Source organism: Cervus elaphus, chromosome 13, assembly GCF_910594005.1.
Source record: "Cervus elaphus chromosome 13, mCerEla1.1, whole genome shotgun sequence".
Classification (NCBI taxonomy): domain Eukaryota; kingdom Metazoa; phylum Chordata; class Mammalia; order Artiodactyla; family Cervidae; genus Cervus; species Cervus elaphus.
This window is the reverse complement of record NC_057827.1, coordinates 31,518,991-31,543,267: the sequence shown is the minus strand read 5'-3', so window position 1 is coordinate 31,543,267 and position 24,277 is coordinate 31,518,991. Positions and strand designations below refer to the sequence as shown.

At 56.7% G+C, this 24,277-nt stretch overlaps 2 protein-coding genes across 10 annotated transcripts in view; one reads left to right on the top strand and one right to left on the bottom strand.

Annotated features, from left to right (window-relative positions):
• Positions 1–8,668, top strand: part of FAM189A1 (family with sequence similarity 189 member A1) — a 245,153-nt gene extending 236,485 nt beyond the window's left edge. The window contains exons 9-11 of the mRNA XM_043922074.1: positions 2,630–2,848; positions 4,359–4,433; positions 5,468–8,668. Coding sequence (XP_043778009.1) covers positions 2,630–2,848; positions 4,359–4,433; positions 5,468–5,787 — 614 coding nt within the window. The 3' untranslated portion in view covers positions 5,788–8,668. The remainder of the gene's footprint in view (positions 1–2,629; positions 2,849–4,358; positions 4,434–5,467) is intronic.
• A 939-nt stretch (positions 8,669–9,607) lies between these two features.
• Positions 9,608–24,277, bottom strand: part of LOC122706932 (amyloid-beta A4 precursor protein-binding family A member 2) — a 130,545-nt gene continuing 115,875 nt past the window's right edge. For all 9 annotated transcript variants that reach the window (XM_043922519.1, XM_043922524.1, XM_043922517.1 and 6 more), the window contains 6 exons: positions 20,693–20,878; positions 16,685–16,864; positions 15,670–15,882; positions 14,616–14,735; positions 13,316–13,456; positions 9,608–10,745 (listed from right to left, as the gene is read on the bottom strand). In XM_043922519.1, coding sequence (XP_043778454.1) covers positions 10,674–10,745; positions 13,316–13,456; positions 14,616–14,735; positions 15,670–15,882; positions 16,685–16,864; positions 20,693–20,878 — 912 coding nt within the window. In that variant the 3' untranslated portion in view covers positions 9,608–10,673. The remainder of the gene's footprint in view (positions 10,746–13,315; positions 13,457–14,615; positions 14,736–15,669; positions 15,883–16,684; positions 16,865–20,692; positions 20,879–24,277) is intronic.

The window sequence follows — 24,277 nt, the reverse complement described above, 5'->3', positions numbered from 1 at the left end:
CTTTGGTTTCTGCATGTTCATGGTCAGTATGTGTGACTGACTGTGACTCAGGGGATTCACTCATGCGTTCACCTCAAATTGGACGACCTTGCTGAATGCACTTACTGCATGCGTGCGTGCTAAGTCACTTCAGGCCTGTCCGACTCTTTGTGACCTATGGACTGTAGCCCACCAGCTCCTGTGTCCATGGAATTCTCCAGACAAGAATACTGGAGTGGGTTGCCATTTCCTTCTCCAGGGGATCTTCCTGACCCAGGGATCAAACCCATTACTCATGCACTGCAGGCAGGTTCTTTACCTTCTGAGCCACCTGGGAAGCCCATGATATAGTCACACGACACAAGCCAAGCAGTGGGAGGTGGTGTGCAGAAATGAGAGTTACCAGCCTTGGACCATGAGTTTTTCCTGCAATGTTGTTGTAATTTTATCAGGTTTCTATTAACGACATATGTTCAGAGATAAGTCACATTTGTCTCTCTGTGACTGCATGTCCTTGAGGAATGCAATCACTTGGACTTTCATTGACATTGAGAAACTTGGGATCAATTTTGTGTGCATATGTCCCATCTCATCAAATTATATACATTAAATAGATACAGGGCTTTTGCATACAAATTACACCCCAATAAAGCGGTAAAAGGGAAAGGGGGAATTGGGATCAAAGAGTCCACAGGAATGAATACTATTCAAAAGACTTAATACACTGCTGGGTAATCTTGAAAAGATTTTGATAGTGTTTATGATGACAATGTCTAGGTCTAAACTTTTCTAATGAAACAGGAAAGTGTTCTTTCTTTCCTACATTTATACACTCGATTTTTCTTGGGATAAATCCAACGAGGAAAATTGCCAAGTCCAGGGGAACATGTGTTTTAGACTTGGGGATATTGACCAGGCTGTGTCCTGGAAAGGTTTTATTACAAGTTCATGTTCCCACCAAGGGTGCTTGTGACAAACCCCCCTACCCAGACATTGTCACTCCTGGGGACCTTAACCACCCTTAAAGGGTCTGTTTTGGGGTCCATTTTTTTCTCTAGCAGTTTTTTTTTTTAGATTAATAAGAAAAATTGGAGAAGGAATTAGCACCCCACTCCAGTATTCTTTCCTGTGAAATCGCATGGATAGAGGAACTTGGCATGGAGTTTATGTTCAGGTTTTCCAGGTTCCTGTTCATGGAGTCACAGAGTCAGATACAACTGAGCAACTAAACAACAACAAATAAGAAAAATATTTGCTAAATAGAGAAGTGAGGAAATGTGTAAGAGTGACAGTTTTCCTATTTATGACAGGCTTGCTTCCCCAGTTCAGGTTTTGTTTCTCAAAGCCTGTTAACGAGGCCTCACCATACACAAGTTTGCCATTCCTTTTGTTGTCAAATGTATTCCTTTTGTTGTCAAATTTGGTTCTGTTGTCAAATGGTTTCTGTCAATATCATGTTTATAAAATCTTTCTCCATCCCATGGCTGCAGGTTTATTCTCACATATTTTCTTCTTACATTATCTTAAAGAAGGAAAGTATTAATGATCCTGAAGATTTTTTTTTTTTTTTTTTGCATGTGATCTGTGAGGTCTGGCTCATCTTTGTTCTTCCAAATGGACAGATGGGACTGATGGTCTCAAACCACCTCTTGGGCAGCAGCGGTGGACAGTGGGGCATGGGGTGGCTGAGCACAGGTGCTGCTGGACGGGGTCACTTCAGCCAGCTCCCACTTGGCTGCCTGTGACCTCTTTCCCACCCTCTCTCAGCTGTGTGTCCTTGGCCAGGGACTGGGGGTGACTAGGTGGGCCCTGGGCATGGGACATGCATGGATGTGGGGCACTTGGGACTCTGAGAATAGAGAGGCTCCCCCAGCACCCACAGGAAGGAGAGGAAAGAACAGACCCCAAAGCCTCCCCTCACCTCCCTGCAGGAGTTCAGGCCGCTGTGGTTTTTATCATGTGTCCCCCAGGTGGGCCACTCTACTTGAACATCTACTTCAGTCAGGAGGCAGGGCAGTGAGGTGGTCCTCAGGCCCTGATGTGCATACAGGTCTGCTGGGGACCCTGTTTAGATGGATCCTGGTCCAGTCCTGCCTCAGGGCCACCTGTGGAAAAGCAAGGGGTGGAGCCTGGCCTGAGCAGCAGTTCTCACACCTGGGGCATCAGGGCAGCTTGTTCAATACCTGGTGCCAGGCCACCTCCAGAGTGGTCAGGGCTGGACTAACCCCCTGCCTGACGAGGGGCTGCACCCTGGGCCTGTGTGGGAGCAGATAGGTTCTCGGGCCCACTGGGACCTGGCTGGGGGTGTAAGGGTCCCTCCAAGCCCCCACCTCTCTCTGCACAGGCCCTGCCCATGGAACAAGAGACCCTTCCTGTGCTTCAGACTCCCCACCCCAGGATGCTCTGGATGGAAGGTGCAGCTGTTTTCTGACTTGGAGTTTCTTGAGCCCATGCCCCTCCTGGAGTGATTCTGGTCCCCCTCCTTTCCACACAGAGCACTGTCAGCCTCACACAATGACAAGGTTTTTTCCAGGCTTGGAGTTTGGAGGTTGGACTTTGCCTGCCCCCTGGGAGGACTCTAGGGGACACTCTCCCTCATGGTGGGGGGCTCGGTGGTCACCAGCACTAACTCCAGTCCCTTTCTTTGCAGCACTGACCGACAGCTCCAGCCTCCTGGTCTCTGAGGGCACCGCTGCTCCTGGCCTGAGCTGCCCGTCCCCCGACAACCCCATGAGCACCCCGCTGCCTACCCCGCATCCCTGCCACACGTCCCCTGAGGGCCCCCACAAGGGCATGCGGGTACGGTCAGGTCCCAGGCGCATGGCCCGCTCCATCAGTGACCCCACTTCGTGCACGTCCAGGGCGACAGGTACAGCGGCCCCAGCCCCTGTGTCCCGGGGCATGCCCAGCTGCCTGGACAGCACAGGCCTCATGTCCCCTGGGAGTGGAGTCATGTCCCCTGGGCCCTGTCTTGGGCCACGCAGGCAATGTGAACTTAATGTCTGAAGCCTGGAAGTGGGGTGGCCAGCCTGCAACTCCTGCTGTGCCCCCACTGAACTTACTGCTCAGTCAGGGAGAGGGGCAGGGGGGCGGAGGTTTGGGGAGATGACAGCCTTCTGGGTAGGTCTGCAGCCTTGGACCTGGGCAGCCTCGGTGTTAGCCTGCAGGCTTCACACCAATTCTGGGGCCCATGAAGGTCTCAGGTCAGGCAGAGCCCACAGTCTGTATCCATCTGTCAGCCTGGGTGACTCCCCTCCAGGACCAGCCTGGGTTACACACTTGTGGGAAGTGCCTGTGTCTGCTGAGGGGTCTGGTGGGACAAGAGGCCATGTAAGACATGGCTGCATCTCAGTGACAGCCCTGGACGGGGTTGTCTGCCAGCTGATGCCACCCCCAGCAGACACGGGTCAGCATTGTCCACGTGACATTAGGCACCCCCAGGATGGGGGACCTGGCCCCAGGGTCCTGCACCTTGCAGCCCAACAGCACTCCCTGGGGGGTCTCATATATCCTAAAGTTGGAGGACCCCCACCTCCTCCTGGGTCTGTGCCACTAAAAGTTGGGGAGCCCTTGACCACAAGTGCCATCACTGTGGGGACTTGTCCACACAGTGAAAGAAGTCAGAGGAAGCCAGTGGTGCCTGGACCGGTCAATGGTCTTGTCCAGCTGAACGCCAGGTGGATTAGCTCCCATCCTGGCCCCAGGAGAACTCCATCCCTGCATGGAGCCAGTGTGACCCAGGCCTCTGCCTGAGGTGCCCCGCTGGAAAGTACAGGCTGTGCCTCTGCCGCTCCTGGTGAGCACCCCTCTCCTCCCTCCTGCACCACCCCCCCGCCAGCTCACACCCACCGCCACCCCCAGAACCTTCTCCTGAGGATGCACCGGCTGCTCACGCGCTCCTGGCTCAGATGTTTCTAAGCTCCTTAGGGCTACCACCACCTGACTGGGGTCCCCGCTCCCCACCCCTCCAGTGAAGCTCGTGCTCTGCAGACCCTGACGTGTGAGGGGTGGATCTGAAGAGCAGCGATGGCTTGCTTACAAGCTGTCACTCCTGTGTTTGCCTGTCCATGCTGTCACCTCTGACAGTTACTGTTTTGTTCAAAAGCACGTGCCTCCCAGGCGCCTGGACCCCCAGATGTGGATGGGGATTGGGATGAAGGGCTTTGGGCTTGTCAGTGGTGCCGGCCGGCTGCCCTTTGCTGAGGCTGTGCTGAGGAAGTGACGGGCCCGGGGACCACCTGCCCCAGGTTTATGTTCAGGGGTCTCCACTGCTGGCCTTGCCTCTGATGTCTGTCTTAGACACAGGAGGGTCACTACAGTATTATCGGGAATTCCTTTCCCCTGGGCTGTGTGTTAACTGAACTCTCTTTCTGGTTAAGGTGACGCCTCTTCACACACCCCATCCTGCAGCCAGGACCTCGAAGCAGGACTGTCTCGGGCAGCACTGGGGACTGGTGAGACACCCCTTTTCTGAAACCCTTTGATAACTTCTGTGCAGGGGGCGGGAGTACCAGTGGTCCTCAGCTGCCTTGTGTCTAAACCCAACCAGCCCCTCCCAGAGTGGTCCAGGCATGTAGAAGCCCCAGCCCTGTGGGTTTGGAAGATGGGCTGCCCTCCACCGGTCCCCACTCTACCTGATTTATCATTGGTTTTACTGTATTTATGAGTTTCTATTTGGAGTGGAGAGACCCCACCCTCCATGTATGAGTCTTGTACAGTTTCTCATGCTTCATTACCAGGATTGCTCGCTGACACAGAACACACCCCAGACCACCCAGAATGTGTTCCCTTGTGTGACTTGCAACACAGATGGGGCTGGCCAGGCCTTAGGCTGGTCCTTGGCAACTCATCACAGCTGACCGCCTGGAGCTGGGTTTCCTTGACAGGGTTCTTTCTGTGGGTCATCCAGAGAGGCTGCAATCCTGCTGGGAGCTGGTGTCATTTCCCAGCCCTTGTCCTGGGGGCCCTGGGCCCTGGGCTGGCTGCCTCGAGAGGAGTGGCTGCTGTCTGTCCTTGACATGGGGAGGGACTCTCACTGCCCTCTGCCACCCCCAGCTCTGCTCTCCAGGCAGACGTGTGTCCAGATGCCGTCCAGCCCTCAAGGGCAAAGGTCATGGAGCTGGGGAAGGCTGAGAAGGGGCACCACACCCCACCCCCCCAACACACACAATGCTTGCGAATTCCAACAGAGAACTGAGACCCCTGCCTGGCCCCTATCTCACCAGCCAGCTTTGAATCCCACCCTCCCATCCCCAGCCCTTCAGCTCCAGGAGGCTGCAGCCCCTCTAGGTTAACGCAGGCTGAACTCAGGGGTGTGAGGGGCCAGGGACAGAGGGACATAGGAAGTGAGGGCCAGGCTGGGACACAGGAATCTGGGCAGAGCATTTGTCCAAAGCATCCCTGTGTTTGCTTTTCAAGGAATTCCTGGACGGCTGCCTTCTGTTTTGTGTCTGTTGTTCTCAGATTGTGTCTTTCCCCCAATTTTCAGCGACCCTGTCTCACTCGATCACGGCCGCCTGCGCCTGTCGGCACCAGCTCTCACCCAGGAAATCAGACGCCTGGAAAGTGGACCCGCGGTCAACGCCAGAGGCCTTACAGACAGTTTCCAAAGAGCGGCTGCGCTCCTTAGTGGACAGCAAAGCCTTTGAGGACGCCAGGGTCTTGGTGGCCAAGTTCTTGGAGCACTCGAGCAGCTCCCTGCCCGTGGAGGTGAGGCACGTGGTGGGCTCTGCCCGCTCGGCTGTGCCCCCCGAGGAGTGCCTCATGGAAGAGGCCGTCCTCAGCACCCATGTCCTGGGCCAGCTGTGACAGTGCCTCTGTCTGGGCGTGGACACAGATGCGGATGAACTGTGGTACCTGAGTCCCCACCCGGGCACCGGGCCTGTGGGGAGAGGCTGCGGCCCAGGGTGGCTCAGGCGGGAAACAGCTGCTCTGCCCTGGACGGGAACCCCGTCTGCTGTTCTCTGGGGGTGACACTTCCTACCTAGCCCAGTGACATAGCAGACAACTCTCCCGTGTCCCTCGTGAATCCTTGGTGCTGTCAGGCAGATGGCGCCTTGAACGAGCCGAGCAACAGGAATCCAGTGACAGGGTCATGCATCTAGCTGAACTGAAGTATCTTCAAGGTTGGGGCCGTGGGGGAGCAGGATCCCCCCCACCCCTGACTTAATTTAGTGTTTAAGCGGGTCAAGCAGGGCATCAGGCAGTGAGTCCATTTTCCCCTATGGTTTGTATCCATGATCTACCCTGTCTCAGATGCTGATTGTTAAGGAAATTAAGTAATTCTAGCCCAGATGGCATCCTGGGCTCAGCCTTCTGCCCACATGGCCACCACATCTGGTGAACACATACACAGTGAGGGACACCCCAGTGGCCCAGCCACCCTGGGGGACAGATGGCTGTGACTAGGGGCTCTGAGGGACCCCCATCACCTTGTCTCCTTGGCAATCCCTCCTTGCTCCACCAACCACCAACCAGAGCATCTTCCCTGCTTCCTCTCTGGCAGCCTCTTCGCTGTCTTTTTAACCCGCTCGGCACAGAGCACTTTGTCCTGGAACAGTAAGCCCCTGTGGATACCCCCAGGGTTTTCCTGCATCCGCCTTGGCCAGACTGGCCTCAAGGGATCTCATGACCCAGAGCAGCCCCTTCCCCAGCTGAGCAGCGTCTGCATCTGCTTTGGAAGATGCCGGCTGTCCATCCCTTTCCATAAACCACCCTGAGTGTGCAAAAGCTTCCTTGGGGACCCTGGATCTTCATGCCACCTCCCTGAACCACTGGCTCTGGTGACCTCAGCAGCAGCTACTTCCCAACCATGGCCCCAGGGTAGCACCATCCTCAACTTTCTGCAGCCACAGGGACACCTGTATCATCCTGGACTGTGGCTGGTGGCCCCTGTGGGACAAGACAGCTGAATCCCAGAGTCCTCAACCAGGAGCCCACGGGCCCAACATGGGGAGTGTGGGGGTTGGGCCAGGTAGGCGCCCACCACTGCCAGGGGTCCAGCAGCCTGGAGCCATTGTGTTGGGGTGTGTCAGGGAGTGGGGAGAGGGTGGCTGGGGGAGTGTTTCCAGCCCAGACACCCAGAGGAGCCCCTGGACCCCGAGGTAGGAAGCCCGGGTGATGGTCAGCTGTGAACACTTTGTTTTAGTCATATTAACATTGATCACTGCCTCCCAGAGGTAAGAACTGTACCAATATCTACTCAGGCCTCTGATGACAGCCAGAACTTCTCCACTCGAGACATCCCAGAGATGAATTTATGAGCACTTTATCCAGACTGTAAAATGAAAATCTCTTAATTTTTCTCGGCTGAGGGCTTTTGAAGTCCCCAAAGCCACTGTCTCTGTAGGTAAAGTAAATTGATGGTTTTTCCAGAGGGCCTCCCCTGAGCCTCCAGCCTGCACCTCTTCATCTGGGCCTCTGTGCGGTGGCAGCCAGAGCTTCACAGGCTGCAGGGGTCTCACCTGGGTGGGCAGAAGGGCCCACATCAGGCTTGGGGGCTCACACAGCACGTCCCCAGGCCAAACCTGCAGTCTCAGATGTGGCTGTGGCTCGAGTGAGGCTTGACCTTGTGGGCATCGGAACTGTCACTGAGCAGCCGGACAGGTGACCCCCCAGGAGGCCTGGCCTGGTGCTCCATGTCCTCTGCGTCCCCCCCCTGCATGGGGACACATCTCCTGCCTCTGGACACCTGATGCAGCCTGTACCTCCACCTGGGTGCAGGTGGGCACTCTGGCCCAAAGCCCGTCATCCAGGTGTTCTCAATGCTCAATCCTCAGGCACGTTCTCACAGTGTTTGTGGATGAGGACTCTGCACTGAGTCCTGCTCCACTGCATTAGCACCTCCTGAGGGCCTGGCGACCACGTGGACTCCCACAGGGCCCGGCTCCCAGCTTCCAGGAAAGGTCCCGGGAAGAGAGCGGTGCCTGGCCGCGGGCTGGGGTCTGACTCCCCAGCCCCAGCACCTCCAACCCCACTCTGATCAGTGACATCTGGGAACCAGGGTCCCTGCATCGAGCACCCTGAGCCCAAGGCCATGTGGGTGCCTGGCCACAGGGAAAGCTGGTTCCCCCGTTACCTGCACCCGTGCCCACTCGGCCCTGTGCTGCCTGCCCTGGTTAACCGCTAACAGGCGGACCACCAGGGGCTATGCTGGAAGCCGAGGCACAGGATGCCCCCTGCATGGGGTCTGGTGCCGCTGCTCCCTCTGACTCCCCGTCCTTCCCCGGGGGGCCGGCTTACCTCGGAGCCAGAGCCTGTCAGGACACTGCCATCAGACTCCCCCACCCCCAGGGGCCACAGGGATGCTGAGATGGGGGCATGCTGGACCCCAAATCTTTGTCAAACAGCAGGGAGCTTTTCCTTCCCCAGGGACCACAGGGATGCTGAGATGGGGGCGTGCTGGACCTCAAATCTTTGTCAAACAGCCGGGACCTTTCCTTCCCAAGGACTTATGGGCCCCTTCAACTGGCAACAGCGATACAAATTAAATTCTCGTAACAAACCATGGAAAAGAAATCTCATTTTAAATGGATGTTTTTCTCCCCTTGGCTGTACCTATCCACAGATGCTGCTATGAAGGCAGAATTTATAGCAAATTGTTTTCAAGCCTGTTTGTACAACTGGCAGGCTGTATTTAATGTACCTCAAGGTGTTTTCATAATGATCCGTGTTTTAATAAAAGCTATTTCTGGCCTCTGTGTCTCTGAGGTCTGACTAGGACAGACAGACCCTGAGAACCATATGTCACTGCTAGTGACCAGATCCCGAACCAGGGTCAGGCTGGACAGCCAACAAGTGAGCGTGACCACCCCTGGCCCTCTGACATGCATTTCCTAACATGCTTCTGGAGACATCAGGGACAAGACAGGTACCTAGACACATGTAAGTCCCACAGATGCTGGCCTCTAGCTGTCCCTCCGTGGGATGCACCCTGGCTTCTGGGAGGGATTGAAGCTGGCTTAAAGCCCTCTTTTTTTTTTTTTATGTGTTACCGTTTGATGCGGCACCTGTCCCCATGTCATTTGCTAGCCATGGGTTTCCCCGCTGCAGCCCGTTCACCTACCTCATCCTGGGCACTGCAGGGCCGGCCCCCTGGGCCCCCCGACCTGAGGCCTCTGCCCTCCAGCTCTCACTGCATAGTGTGGTCCAGCCCTGGCTATTGGCTCACAGCATGGAGCCAGGACCCCAGCCAGAGAAGGGGCCCTGCTCATCCAGTGTCCCCAGCTAACATGCTGGACACAGATCAGTGCTTCTGACCAAAGCCCAGGCTCACCCCACCTCCCCATGCCACAGGACACCGGGCCCAGGACAATGACCATGAAGTGCAGTCAGTGATGGTCAGTCCTGTTGTTACACTAGGTGGGCTGCAGAGCGGCCACAGGCAAGGAGCCAGTGCTGCGAGTGGGCCAGCTTCCTTCTCTATCCACGCACATGCCTCTACAGAGGCGATTCCAATCTAAGCCAGGAGAAGCCCAAGACCCCCCGTCCCTGCTCTCCCTTGACCAAATCATGCCCAAAGCCCTCACACTCAGCGAGAAGACCCCCTCCCAGAGCTGGACAGAGAGGCACGGAGTCAAAGGGAAGCTAGGCGGCTGCGTCCCTGTCAACAAACCAGCCGCAGGACAGCTTTCCATCGTGACCTCGGGTTTATTAGTGGTATTAGCGAGTCTTCCCAAGGTCAGCGGCATGCAACACACAGGTTCACCCTCGTCCAGTGGTCCTAGAGCTTAGTTACCGCATGGTAAGGCTTCTTAAGTCACAGTGTTTTCTTCAAGGCCTGGGCCCAAGAGAGACTTCCAGACAGAACGACATCGGTGATCGCTGAGCTCTGCAGGCGGGGTTAGACTACGCTGCACTTGATCTACACGCAAGGAACGCTGCTGCTAACAGCGAAGAGACCAGGCGTGGAGCCCCAGGGACCACAGGTGTCCAGGTGTCCGGTGTGGGTCTGGTGTCCGAGGCGAGAGCGCACATGTGGATGCTTGTGTGCAGACGGAGATTGTGACGAGGCAGCTGGCCCACAGTGGTGTGAGGCTGCCCAGGGGCGTCCAGGGACCAGTGGACAGGTGAGCATGGACAGCAGGTGTGGTCACAGATCGTCAGAAAACCCTACTGTCTGAAGAGTGGCTTGTTGTCAGATAAGAGTCAAAACGGTGATATTGTCTATGTGTGGAGTCTTGAGGTTGTGGACATCACCCTTTATGTAACTCGGGGACGTCTCCTTTCTCAGAAACACAATCACCCAGCTTCAGTGACCGGTCACATCCTGAGAGCTGGCCGCCCATGCTCAGCCATTGGGCACCCTCCCCACAGGAGCCTGAGCTCCTGCAGAGGGTGGGGGCACTGCCACTGCCCCCCACCCTGAGCTCGCTGTCCCCCCAGGGCTCCCTGCACGGCCGTGGCCAGAGGTCCCCACGTCTGCCCTGCACACTGGCTCCGCACCACACGGAAGTACAGACAAGCCCTCGCCCATCGCGGTGAGAAAACTCGGGATGCAGCAAAACACTGGACTGTTCTACAGAGACTGCTTCCTGGGACCCTCCTTGAATACAGACATACCCCTTTCAGTCCAAAAAATAAAAGTGGGTGGTGAGGGCATGCCCTTCAGCAGAGCTGGTGTCCTCGGGTGCGCTGTGGGGTCAGGGGTCAGGTCCTGGGTCTGGCTCCCGCTCATCAGGGTAGAGGCAGGCAGCCTAGATGTACAGCGGGGTCTCTTGGCCCGTGAGCAGTCTGAACATGGCGGCAGGCATGGTCTTCATGTGGATCTGCCGATGAGAGAGAGAGGTGGGGGGCTGACCCGGCCCTCCCTGCCTCCACCTCTCCCTCCCCTCCATGCACCCCCAAAAGCAAGCACCGCAAGGCCAGTGGTGCCCAAGCACCCTGAGCACATCCTGTGTAAATTGCCAGCAGCCAAGGAAAGGAAGAATGACCTGCCCGAGGTCACCAGCCTGGATGGCGACTCAGAAAGCGTTTACTCCCCCTGCAGACGGAGATCTGGGCCCCCATCCGGGTCTTTAGAGGGTTTTCCATGAGGTCAAGGGCTGGTCTTCCCTTCACCTCAACCTGACACCGGCTGGGTGAAAAGCTGGACTTTGCCCATGGGAAGGGCAGGCCAGGGTGCCCAGACCTTCTTAGATACTGCAAGGGGCGCGTTTTGCCTCAGCAGGAGAACCAGAGGCTCACACACACAAAGCACATGTGCTGGGGGCAGGAACCTGGCCTCAGTTGCTGGCACCAAGGAGACTGGGCCACCCGCAACACAAAGACGGCTGCCCAGGGAGGCCCACCATGCGGGCACACACCCCAACTCCCACCAGGGCCCCGGGCTCTGCTCCTACTTCCTCTGAGCATCCTACCCCGTAAGCCAGCCAGGACCCAGCCGTACTCAGGCCCCTGTGGGTGGCTGTGGCTCTAGAGGCCGGGCTGGCCAACCTCCAGGAGAAAGGCCGGGGGTGCAGTCCACCCCTAGGTTGGGCAAGCAGACCTAAGGACTCGTCCAAGTGACCCTGATGGGCCAACCTGGCTGATAGGTTTTCTGACCACAGACTCCCACCGGCACCCCCAGCACTAGGATCTGTGTGATCCAATTAGCTGTTCTGTACTTTGTCAGCCTGTGAGGATTTTTCCCATCAGAAGGTTCATTCTCTGTATTTCTTTAATCAGAAACCCTCCCCCATGGCCCAGCAGAACACCAGCTCTAGCTGATCAGCAGCTCAATTCCCAAACATGTTCAGCAATGATGGGAAATGCGGACAGACACTGTCACTCCCAGAGCCAGCCAGTCCAGCAAGAGGTCCACCCAGGCTGAAGGGCTTCCCGCCCCAGCCCGCGTTCCAGCCTCCCTAATAACCATCACTTTGGGTCTGGAGAGGCGGAAGCATTTCTCCGACTGCCTGCCTGCCCCCAACCCCTACTCCCCAACCTGCTCCCCACCCCCAACTCTCCCACACTACTGATTCCCTGAGAAGCGCAAGGCTGATGACTGCCCCCAAGCATCTACTTAGGAAAATTGGATTCTACTTTCTCAGAAGTCATTTGTAAAAGGTGGCCAGCGATGCCTACCTGGTCCCTCCTTCCTGAGATTCAGCATCTGCCCCTACTTGGGAAGGGTAACTGCCCCCCACTCCAAGCCTTGTGTGCCTAGTCGCTCAATCATGTTCGACTCTTCGCGACCCCATGGATTATAGCCCATCAGGCTCCTCTGTCCATGGGATTCTCCAGGCAAGAATACTGGAGTAGGTTGCCATGCTCTCCTTCAGGGGATCTTCCTGACCCAGAGACTGAACCCACGTCTCCTGCACTGCAGGCTGATTCTTTACTGTCTGAGCCACCAAGGAAGCCTAAAGAATACTGGAGTGGGTAGCCTATCCCTTCTCCAGGGGAACTTCCTGACCCAAGAATCAAACCGGGGTCTCCTACATTGCAGGTGAAGACCCTGGTCTGATTGTTTGGATTGTTTACCAGCTGAGCTACCAGGGAAGCCCCCTCCCCCCAGCCCTGGGACTTTCACAAAACCTGGGTAGGTCCCTGTGGCCCCAAGAAATGTGTCCTGACCGATGCAATCTGAAGATCCCCCCCAGGAGAGAGCACCCCACCCACCCACTTACCCCCAGGCTGTGAAGAGGGAGCCATGCCCCCACACTGCCCCAGAGCCCTCCCTCTGCACATGGCCCCTGGGGTCCCCACCACCCTCAGAACCAAACCCAAACTCCCCGCCCAGCACCTGCCTTCAGACCCGTCCCCTGTGCCACCCACCTCTCTGCTCCGTCTGGTCTGCTCCTTCTGTACTGTGATCACCCAGGTTTCTCCTGGGGAGACCCTCACCTGTTCACCCTGACACCCTGCTACACACAGCCCTATACCACCCCCCTATACTGGGGAGGCCTCTGTGCCAACACTGGGCTGGCACTCCCCCAGCACCTACATCTCCCCCGAGGCACCCTGAGCACCCCCTCCCTCCTGAGCTCCCCCTTGAACCCCCCACCTGAACCCATCCTCACACCAGCCTCGTGCCTATGCCAGAGAGCAGCAGAAAAAGGCAGGGAGGGCTGAAGCCAGCAGAGTGGGAGGGGGCAGTGCAGCAGGGCCAGCCTTCAAGTCTCCACCCAGTGCCCACCCATCCTGTTGGCCGCACAGGTAACCAGAGCGAGGAGAGGACACTGAACCCTGCCTGCCACGGGCTCCCCTGGGAGATACAGCCCAGCTCAGCTGACTGGCCCCTGAGGGGCTCTCGGAAGTCCCAGTGCACCTACATGCCCTTGGGAATTTGATGTCAGGTCCTAGAGACCTTTGGGTCCCGAGAGCCCAGTTCTGGCTTCAGGCAGTGATCTCTCACCTCTCCCACCGAGTTGGACAGCGCCTGGACGATCTTCTCGTGCGCGGTGGCCACCACACTCTGCCCATTGATCTCGATGATGCGGTGGCCGACGCGCACACCGCCCCGCTCCGCGATGCCCCCACGCATGAGGCTGCAGATCTAAGTGACATGGGGTTGGATTGGGGTGTCCTGTCAGTTAAGTGTCCCTGCCCTGCCTGCCAGCCTCCTCCTGCCCTCAAAGGTGGGGAGAATTAACCACTGGAAGGATGAAGCCCTCAGGACAGATACTCCTACAAATGCTCTGCTGACTCACAAACTGAGAGGTTAATGATTGAAAATATGCTTGGAAATGGCTGTGGGAGAACCTGCCCCTCCATCCTGGGGCCTCTGCTCCTGGATCACGGTGGTACACAAGTAAAGCCTGTTCTGGAAGATTCTCCAGCAGCCACTCTGCTCTTTCCCGTGAACACAGACACTGCTACCCTGGCCAACAAATTTACCTCCCCACACTCCTGCACCAGGTAGTGACGGGGGAAACTGTCTCCTTGGCAGTCCTGTTTCTGGGCCGCTCTCCTGTTGTGTTCCCAGGGGGAGGGGACATACACATCCCCCTCACCTGACACCATGCATCCTACAACCTCCTACTGGGCTGGCCTAAGCAACGTGGAAATGACCAGCCTCCTCTCTTCTGTCCTCTGTGGCGAAGTCCCAGCCTACTGGGACCTCTGCAGAAGGAACCACCCAGGAAACAGAACTGGTACAGATCAAAGAGAAGGTGGGACTCTGGAGGGAAGAGTCCTGGCTGAGGAACAGGCAGAGTTTCAGCCAGACCACCATTCATTCAACCTAGCATCTCCTACTCCTGGAGGGTCTCCTGTCCTGCCTCCGGTGCCTGGGGTCACGGCTGGCACAGTGCCGGAACTGCATGTGAAGCTCTGAATGGGTGAGTGAATGAATGAGTGAATGAATGAACACAGGAATGAGCAGGTGTCTTTCGAACACCTGACTCTGACGCTGCCATTGGCTGCGTGCGGGTCCCAAATGCAGAGGTAGGAGGGCTCTGGCCTCCACTCCAAAGCAGGGGGTCTGCAGAGAACACCACCACCAGGATGGGGTGCCCTGGGGGGCTGGAGGGACCCATTCCACCTGCACACTGGCCCACCCACCCTGCCTGGCCTGGCTGCTGGCCGGGACCTGCTCCATCAGACAGGAGCTGTTCTGGGGCAGGGGGGCAGGGGGCACGCAGACAGCTTCCCCTGCCCCCTGCACCAGCCATCCACAGGCACGGCAGAGGCTGCCAAGGGCTGAGCGGACTCACGATGCCGTTCTGCACGCTGAAACCCAGCTGGTATTTGAGGTCCGGCCGCTTGATGAGGACAGTGGTGACTGGCGGGCAGCTGACGATGTTGAGCTTCACCTGAGTCTGGTTCTTCAGACCCTGTGAGCAGGAACATGAGGGTCTGAGATGCTGCTAGAAAGACAAGCTCTGGGGCCCGGGCTGGGAGTGAGCTGGCTGCAAGGCAGAGACCTAGGCACAGAGAACCCGAGGCAGGTCCCTCTGGGCACCCAGGTCCCCCTGTGCATGGATGCAGGCCTCACCCTGACCCAGGGGACAGTGAAAGCTGCGGCCACAGTCCTGGGACTCAGTGCGGGGGGCGGGGGGGGGCCTGGCCTGAACATGGCTGCAGGGAGCTCCTCCCCCATGTACATGCATGCACACACACATACGCACGCATACACACAAGCCTCCATTACAGCCCAGGTGAGAAACTGGCCCAGGAGCTTCAGCCTGCAGAGGGAGGGTCCTGGCCGGCCCAGCCCCAGCACCTCTGATGGAGGCCTCTTATATGTCTCTCTGCCTATCTAGCTACATGATACCCACTGGGTCCCCAGGTCCAGAAGCCAGCTCACAGAACTTCATCTGTGAGTGACAGTGGGGTGGGGGTCCATCCTCCAGCCCCAAGACCACAGTGTATCATTTGATGAGACACCTGCGGGTCCTCCAGTCAGATGGGGAGAGCAACACCCCAGCTCAGATCCAGGCCGGGGAACCACCTCCTCAGGTGCCCAGGAGGTGTGACTGTCAGTGTAAAGTCCCAGGCAAACCAGGACAACCTGGTCACCTGACAGCTACAGATCCTCAGGCCTTTCCTGGGATCACCGTGGTTCAGGAGCCAGCTAAGTGAGAGCGGACAGTGCCTCCCTCAAGATCCCCACTGTGGGGGTGGAGGGCAGGTCCCTCTTTGATGTGTCAGGGACGTGGTGCAGTCTTGGGTTCAAAGTCGCTGGGTGGGTCTCTCTGGGCTCAGCCTCCCTGTGGGTCAGTGGGGATTACAAAACATCGAGGATAAAGTGAGGGGCCCTGTGCCCACCTTGATGATGCCCTGGCAGGTGGCGAGTGGCAGCCCTACCAGGCTGGTGCCGTTGATGGACATGATCTGATCGCCGATGCTCAGCTTCCCCGAGCGGGCGGCCGGGCCTCCATTCATCATGTTGGCCAAGATCACAGTGGGCAGGATGGAGCCCCAGCCCGACTCCACCACCACCACACCCAGGATTTCGCCCTTGTGCTTCTCCAGCTGCAGCTGCAAGGGAATCGGCAGAGTAAGAGAGGCCTGCCTGAGACAGGGCGGGGGCAGGCCTCTGCCCAGCACCCACAGAAGGACCAGCCCCACCCAGGCCCTCCAAACCAAGGCCACAAATCCTGGCCCACCCACCATCCCCCTGGCCTCTACCAGCTCCAGCTCCCAAGCCCTCTCAGGGCCCACCCCACCATCCTGTGAACCCAGAGCACAGACCACCCCCTGTCCCAAGCTTGGCTCCAGTGTCCAGGCTCCCCTCACCCTCCCAGACCCACTGAGGCCAGAGGCACATTTTCAGAATCCAGACACAAACCCTGCCAGGCCTCTAAACTCATCCAGAAAAGTTCTTCATTTTCTCTCCGCCTCTCAGATCACTCTCAGAGAGCTGCCTGTCAAGCACTCCTTCACTCAGCAACAAGCCAGGATTGTTCACCCGTGCACAAGCAGGCAGGGTACAGGCCACCCCAGGATTCGCTCCTCTGTCTCAGGAGAACTTTCTAGAGAGCCCTGAGCAAGCCCATGGGAGCCTGCCAAGGCCCTACTACAGGAGGCTTCCTAGCCCACTCCCACACGCCTTCCAGAAACAACATCAGGGGCTGAGCCCTTGGCTAAGAGCAGAAGTAAAGGGCACAAGTTCAGGGTCATTAAGACGGACTGTCGGCAGCTCCTCTGCTGTAACAGCACCACAGTCTTCACACACAAGTACTCGCTGCAAAGGCGGGAGCCAGAAGGACACTGGCCACACACCAGGAAGGCTCTCCCTGGCCACCCGCCCAAGAGCCCCTTCCCGTCCCCAGTCGCCCACCTCCTTGCAGTTCTCCGAGTTGGAGAAGTGGATGAGGTCGTCATTGTACATCTCCTGGGTGTTGATGATGTCACTGTACTCCTTCTGGCTCAGGTCCTCAGGGTTGATGCCGTTGGCCCGCAGGAACTCCTGGTAGGCCACGCTGAAGGCCTGGCCGATGGACTGGGCGATGAGCTGGGCCTGCAGGAGAGGGGAGGGGACGGAAGAGGGTCAGCTACTGGAGACAGGCAGACCCACAGGCCTGGACAGGGAGGGGGGCCCTGGCTGGGCTCCAAGGAGCTGCAGAGAAATGTGGCCCAGGTCTCTGTGGGGGGAGCCCTTCTGCTGCTGGGCACCCTGCCTGCCCCCACCCGAGCTGCCCTAAACCTCAGACATCCTAAGACAAAGCCTATGTCCAATAAAGTCTGAGGAGATTATGAATTATTTGCTAATGACCATAATTCTGTTGCTTTCCCTGGTGACCATGTTGTATTTTTTTTTTCAGTCATCTTATTCCAAATGCAGCCTAGAAGTGCGTCCTGTCGGGGAGCATCACAGAGGCTGTCAGTCATCCACCCAGTATTTACCTCTCACAGCAGCAGGACCCAATCCATTGGGGCAGGAGTGGGGGCAGGATGTGTGCCAGTCACGCTCGTGGAGGTGTAGATGTGCCATAGTGAGGCCAACGAGAAGCCGGGGCCCTTGGGGGCAGGGCACAGGGCAAGGCACAGAAGAACTCACTTCTTTCTACTTCTCTTTTTCTAATATATATATATATATATATATATATATTTTTTTTTTTGGTCATGTCACACAGCATGTGGGATCTTAATTCCCTGCTCAGAGATCGAACCCATGCCCCCTGCATGGAAGCAGGGGAGTCTTAACCACTGAACCACCAGGGAAGTCCCCACACTTCTTTCTACATCAACAGGACCATTTCTATGGACTGGGTTGGACCTCTAACCCTACAGAGGTCTGGACACTGAGCAGCGCTGCACGGGCTGACATGCCACCTGCTGGTGTGCAGATGAAGGGCCTTGAGAGGCGAGGGTAAAGACCCAAAGAGCTGGGGAGCAAGGGGAGAACAGTGCGACCCTCAGCAAAACCTCAGGTCAACATGACCCAAAACATGTGGAATTGAGGGTCTGGCCCAAGTCCCATTCTTGCTCTACATGCTGCATGATTCTCAGGCTGCAAACAAATAAGCGTTTGTGAAAACCCGGACTGGGCCAGGTAACAGAGCCAGAGCTCGGAGCCCTCTGATGCTAGACCGCACGGCCTTCCCAAATTGGGCCCCGAACAGTCTGCAGAAGAGAAGCCCACGTCCACTCAACAGGACCCAGCCCTGCTCGCCCTTGGAGCTGCGTCCTGGCAGTTTGGCTGCTCTGCTCAGAGGGAGGACTCAGTATGCTCAGTCGCAGGTGTGGAGCCCTGGGGCCACCAGGTGGCGCCACTGGCCCAGATGCGTGCAGAGCCCAGTGAACAGCGCTTGGCAGAGGCTCAGGCCAAGCAGAGAATCCTGGCCTCCAGGAGGAGGCTGGTCGGTGGGTGGAGGGTGAGAGCGCCCCGGAGGCCCAGACCTGCCCTGACCCGCTGGGGTCTCAGGTTTGCTGGCACCGACCACCCCAAGGCCTCTGACTAGGAAGGGGTGGAGCATCACTCGTGCTCCCCTCGCCCACTGGCCTGAGCCTGCCCTTTGAGCTTTACCTGGACGGCCCCCCACCACCTGGGGAGCTTCTGGGGAATGAGGTGGTACATGCCCGAGTTCCATGGGGCTCAGTCCGCGAACCTCAGCATCTTCCCACCACCTGCTGGCTGCAGTCTCCCATCCCCCGTCTGCCCTCATCCTGGCAGTTGTTCCCCTGAGTCCCAAGGGCTCTCCCTTGTCCCGTCCCCCAGGTCACAGCCAGGGCCATGAGCCCAGAAGGCAGGCAGGTGTCGTGGGCCTCCCCGGGGGGCAATGGAGGCTGGCACTCAGAGGGGCCTCCTGCAGGTGGGTGAAGGTGGAGGGAGGCTGCCCTGCCCCCAGCACTCTCACCTCTGTGGCTCATCTGTGCTGGTTTCCACTTAACAGAGAGGGAACAGAGACTCTGAGGGGGCTACCAGAGTTCTAGCAGCCATGTTCCATTTCCCCCTTCTGCTTGCACGGGACCCTTGGATACTTCACTCACCCTGGCAGCCCACCTGGTGGGGCCATCATCAGGGCCCAACTCTCCAGGGGGCTGCTCTCCTCTCATGCCACTCCCAGTCCATCTTTCCCACACACGTTCAAGGGCCACTTGGAGCCCCACACACTCCTGCCCTTGCCCTCCTCTGCCAGTGAGAAACCAAGACCACAGCAGCACCAGGACATGGCAGCAGCTCGGACACTCCTCCTGCTCCCGGCACAGGCAGGCTGTTCACCTGTGTCCTGCCTCACCCCCCATCAACCATGGCCCTTCTCCAGGACCCATCACAAACCCCCATGCCAAGTCTCTGAGATGCGTCAAGCTATGAGCCACACAAATATGTCCATGCAGGAGTCCACAGACATCTGTGTAAGGTGAAAGGAACACAAGTGTGCACTAGTGTGTCTGTATGTAAACTTCCTCTCCTATCAACATCATTGCTTCAAAGCACTCACACTTGACTTCAACTTCTTAGCAGAAACATTACTGCCCCCAGCCACCCTGCTCAAACCTGAAAACACCGGGACCCTACTCCACTGCTCCAGGTCCTAGAAACACCCTCAAGTCCCTTGGTGACTGAGAATGCCCCTTCCAAGTGTCCATGGAGGAGAGAGAATTTATTAAAGTCATACCCTGGCAACAGCCACAAGAACAGCTCAGCACTGCCTCCGGGGTGGTCCTGAGTCAGATCTGCCCAGGGTGTCCCAGAGACCACTCTCACTTCCTGCCCTCCTGCTCCCTTCCCCTGTCCCTTTCTCCCTGTTCCAGGCTCAGAAAGATGCTCTCATCCCACCCAACACAGGAGTCAGCAAGATCATGGTCTCTTAGTGAGTCTGTAGTATTTTAAACATCAAAATTAGAGTTGACCTCTGAACAAAACAAAGGTTACAGGCCTCTGTAACAAAGGTTACTGACCCTCTGAACAAAACAAAGGTTACAGGCCTCTGTAACAAAGGTTACTGACCCTCTGAACAGTCTAGAAAAATCCATGTCTAACTTTTCCAGTCAGCTGTCTGTACCCAACCAGTCAATCCTACAGGAAATCAACCCTTAATATTCACTGGACAGACTGAAGCTGAAGCTCCAATACTTAGGCCGCCTGAGGCAAAGAGCCGACTCATTGGGAAAGACCCTGATGCTGGGAAAGATTGAAGGCAGGAGGAGAAGGGGATGACAGAGAATGCAATGGTTGGATGGCATCACCGACTCAGTAAACATGAGCTTGAGCAAACTCCACGAGACAGTGGAGGACAGGGAAGCCTGGGATGCTGCAATCCATGGGGTCACAAAGAGTCAGACATGACTGAGCAACTGAACAACAATTTATAATCAGCCCTCTATACCCACAATTTCCCTATATCCGCAATTTGGGATCCGAGGATTCAAGCAAAACGGCTTGTGCAGCGCTGCAGCATCTACAGCTACAAAGGTCCAGGTAAGTGAGCCCATGTTGTGCAAGAGTCCCACTGGATTTTCCAGCTTCTTATGGCCTGAAACAGCCATGAGCAAAAACAGAGATGCCTCCCATACAGGGGTGTGATCCTCAACAGAAAAGTGAGTTGGAGCTACTGTATTTGGGAAGAACAAGATTTTGCTAAAGGACCTAGTCAGAAAGCTCCTCAGCCTACTTAACTAGGGTTCTTCTTACAACCTCCTCAAAAACTCATTTCACGAAGTGAAACAGAGCTGTGTCCATGGTCTCTGCAAATTCCAAGACTGTTACAAAAATCACTGCTTCTGCTGGGAGTGTCGTGATGGTGCACAGGATCCCCACCAGATACAAGGTTTCCTGGGACACTTCGGAGCCTGTGGGGCCCAGGCCGCTGGGAGGGAACATCACGCCTGCATGTTTACTCACGTCCTCGGACTCGAACACATGGCAGATCATCTTATACTGCTTCTTCCCCTCCTGGGCCCCAGGGGTGGTCTCAATACAGTCCTGGGAGGCAGAGCGCGGCATGCGGCGTCTGGCCATCAGCACCACAATGTTCCCGATGTCTGCGATGTAGGAGATGGTGCGCAGGGCATGGTCCATCATGGTCTCCTGCCGGGAGAAGGGGAGAGGGCTTGAGTTATGGGGAACGAGCCCTAGAAGCACCCAAGGTTGGGGGTCCCATCATGATCTCCTGACAAGAGAAGGAAGGAGGGCCTGGGTTACAGGGATTGAGCCCTAGAAACACCCGAGTTAGGGGTTCTCAGCCTCCACACTCCTGACATTTGGGGCTGGACCATCCTATATTTTGGGGCGTCCTGGGCCTTGTCAGGTGTTCAGTCACATCCCTGCCCACTCCACTAGACACCAGTGGCATCTCTGACCTTTGGGGCTGGACCATCCTGTATTGTGGGGTGTCCTGGGCACTGTAGGACAATCAGAAACATCCCTGCCACCGCACCACCAGACACCAGTGGCATCTCCTCATCCCAAGCTGTGATGACCACCAAGATCTCCATCTGAAGCCACTGGTCCCTAAGGGAGAGAGTCTCCCTGGTGGAGAACCACTGACCCCATGGACAGAGCACTTTAGGGTGGTGATTCTTCACAGTCAAGGTGATCTGCCTTCACCTTAGCCTCATAGCTTCCAAAATGATGCTCATGCGGGCGAGATGTGGGTGGGAGTCCTATTCGGGGGAAGAGCAGCAGCTGAGGCCTGTCCCCACACAATCAGAGGCTGTCTCTGTCTGTTGAAGGGTCCTCTCCTTGAGAGGCGGGTGCCCAGCCTAGACTTCCCGCTGAGCTGAGAAGGAAGGCTTCAGGGCCAGTGTTGTCCAGGGACAGTCCCTTCCATGGAGCTGAGCAGCCCAGGCCAGGCGGGGACCCCGAGGCAGCCCGCCTGACACTGCTGGACACGCCTCTGCAGCCCTTCAACTCTCCTCAGGGCCCTGGAGGGTCCATTGCTCTTGATGGCCTTTGCCACCTGGCAAGAATCTCCATGTCTCAGAAAGGCTGCACACAGAAGCCCTGAGAATCTAACCAGCTGGTCTTTTATGCCTTTGTTCTCTTTCCATAAAAGAAAACAGGGTCCTTCTGTAGCCTCCATGGCCTCTGACTTCCTCATAGAAGGCACTTTACATACCTGCTCCCCGGCGCCACTGTGATTTCTGGTCAAGGCTGTAGGGTGTAGGTTAAAACCATAGGAGCCCCCTTCCAGGAAGGGACGCTGCAAGGGTACAGGTGGGGGTGGTTCTCGGCATATCTTGATTTCTGGCCACTTTCAGAAACATCTGAATCAACCCCCAGGTGTCATAAATGGGCACCCCCCAACTCTGAGTGCATGTCAGCAGCCACCAGAGGGTCCTGCCCGGTCCCTGGGGCAGGAGTGTGACCACGGGTGTCCCAGTCAGCCCTCTGCAGAGTGTGTGGGCAGAGAACAGTGTGGGGTGAACTGGAGGACAGAAGTGACAAAGCCCATGCCCTCCAGACAGAGCCCCTCGCCCATGGGAGAAGAAGATGCCAGGAGGCCCACAGTGGCTGTGATGTGGCCAGAACACTAGAAGAGAACTTGAGGACCGACATGGAGAAAATGGGGCCTCGGGAAGAGCACAATGGGACCAACATCCAGCAAAGACAGACACTCAGAACCACGATATGGGCCTGCCCCTTACCCAGGAGGTGGGCCTGACCAACAGTGGTCTGGGCAGTGGCTGCACAGAGCATGGCCACGATGCTGTGGCCACTGGGATGGGGAGCCCATGTGTATTAAGGCCTGACCTTGAGCGAGAAGGCAAAGGAAATCACGACTTCTGGCCAGTCCACTCTCGGGAGCTGACGCCCTGTCCCAGAGCCCCGTTCAGACACCAAAGACCCAGCAGGAGGGAAGACAGGAGGGATGAAAGGGAGTTCTGAGCCTCCCCATCTGTCCTTCATAGGACCCCACACCAAGCTCTCCTCTGAGAGTCAATGGGGCTCCGAGATGCTCGGAAACGTGTCCAACCCTCAAGTTCTCAGGGAAGGGCCCCGTTCCCAGTCCCCGGGGCTGCAGTCCCCCGCAGCAGCATCAGCGAGAGGAGGTGGTGCAAAGATGGGCTGACGCGGCAGGACTGACACCGTCTGCAGAAAGGCCTGCCCACAGCTGGCCCTTGGCTCATCTAGAAACCTGGACTTCAGGAGGGTACCCCACCCAACGTGGTAGGAGAGGCTCACCACGCCTGAGGCATCTGGTCCAGTGAACTCCAGCCTGAGCCCCACTGCTGTCGGGAGTCTGAGACTTTGGTGGGTGGCAGGCAGGACAGGTGGCCATGTGACCAGCCCCCATTGAGGACCCTGGGAGCTGATGCTCTCTAGCTTCCTGACAACCCACACTTGACTCCTGCGGTCAGAGCTTGTGGCCATAAAGTTCGGCTCATCCTGAGTGACCCCACTGAGAAGGACTCAGGGTTCCCCTGGGCTCAGCCCCAGGCATCCTCCTCTTTGCTGGCTCTGCTCTGTGTCCTGGTGCTCAGTGAACCTCAGGCTTGAGTGTAACCATATGCCGAATCCTGGGAGGCCTCTTATCAACTTATGGACCCTGTGGTGGTCTTGAGGGCCCTGACAGGTGGGTGGATGAGGGATGGGGCCAGAAGGAGGAGCTAGCCCAGCCCATTTGCCCACGAAACATCAGGAAACAAAGTCCAAAGCAGTGAAGTGTCCTACACCTGACCCACTCAGGTAGCTCCCTGTTGTTGTTTAGTTGCTAAGTCATGTCTGACTCTTTGCAACCCCATGGACTGCAGCATGCCAGGTTCCTCTGTCCTTCACCATCTCCAGAGTTTGCTCAAACTCATGTCCATTGAGTCATGATGCTATCTAAACATCTCATCCTCTGTTGTCCCCTTCTTCTCCTGCCCTCAATCTTTCTCAGCATCAGGGGCTTTTCCAATGAGTCAGCTCTTCACACCAGGTGGCCAAAGGACTGGAGCTTCAGCTTCGGTTTCAGTCCTTCCAATGAATATTCAGGGTTAATTACCTTAAGTATTGACTGGTTTGATCTCCTTGCAGTCCAACAGACGGACTCTCAAGAGTCTTCTCCAGCACCACAATAAGACACTTGCTCCTTGGAAGGAAAGCTATGACAAATCTAGCTGCTGCTAAGTCTCTTCAGTTGTGTCTGACTCTTTGTGACCCCATGGACTGTACCTCGCCAGGCCCCTCAGTCCATGGGTTTCTCCAGGCAAGAACACTGGAGTGGGTTACCACGCCCTCCTTCAATAGATCTTTCTGACCCAGAAATCGAACCCGAGTCTCTTATGTCTTCTGCATTGGCAGGCAGGTTCTTTACTACTAGGGCCACCTGGGAAGCCCATGACAAACCTGGACAGTGTATTAAAAAGCAGAGATATCACTTTGCTGACAAAGATTCATCTAGTCAAAGGTATGATTTTTCCAGTAGTCATGTAAGGATGTGAGAGTTGGACATTAAAGAAGACTGAGCACCAAAGAATTGATGCTTTCTAATTGAGTTCTCGC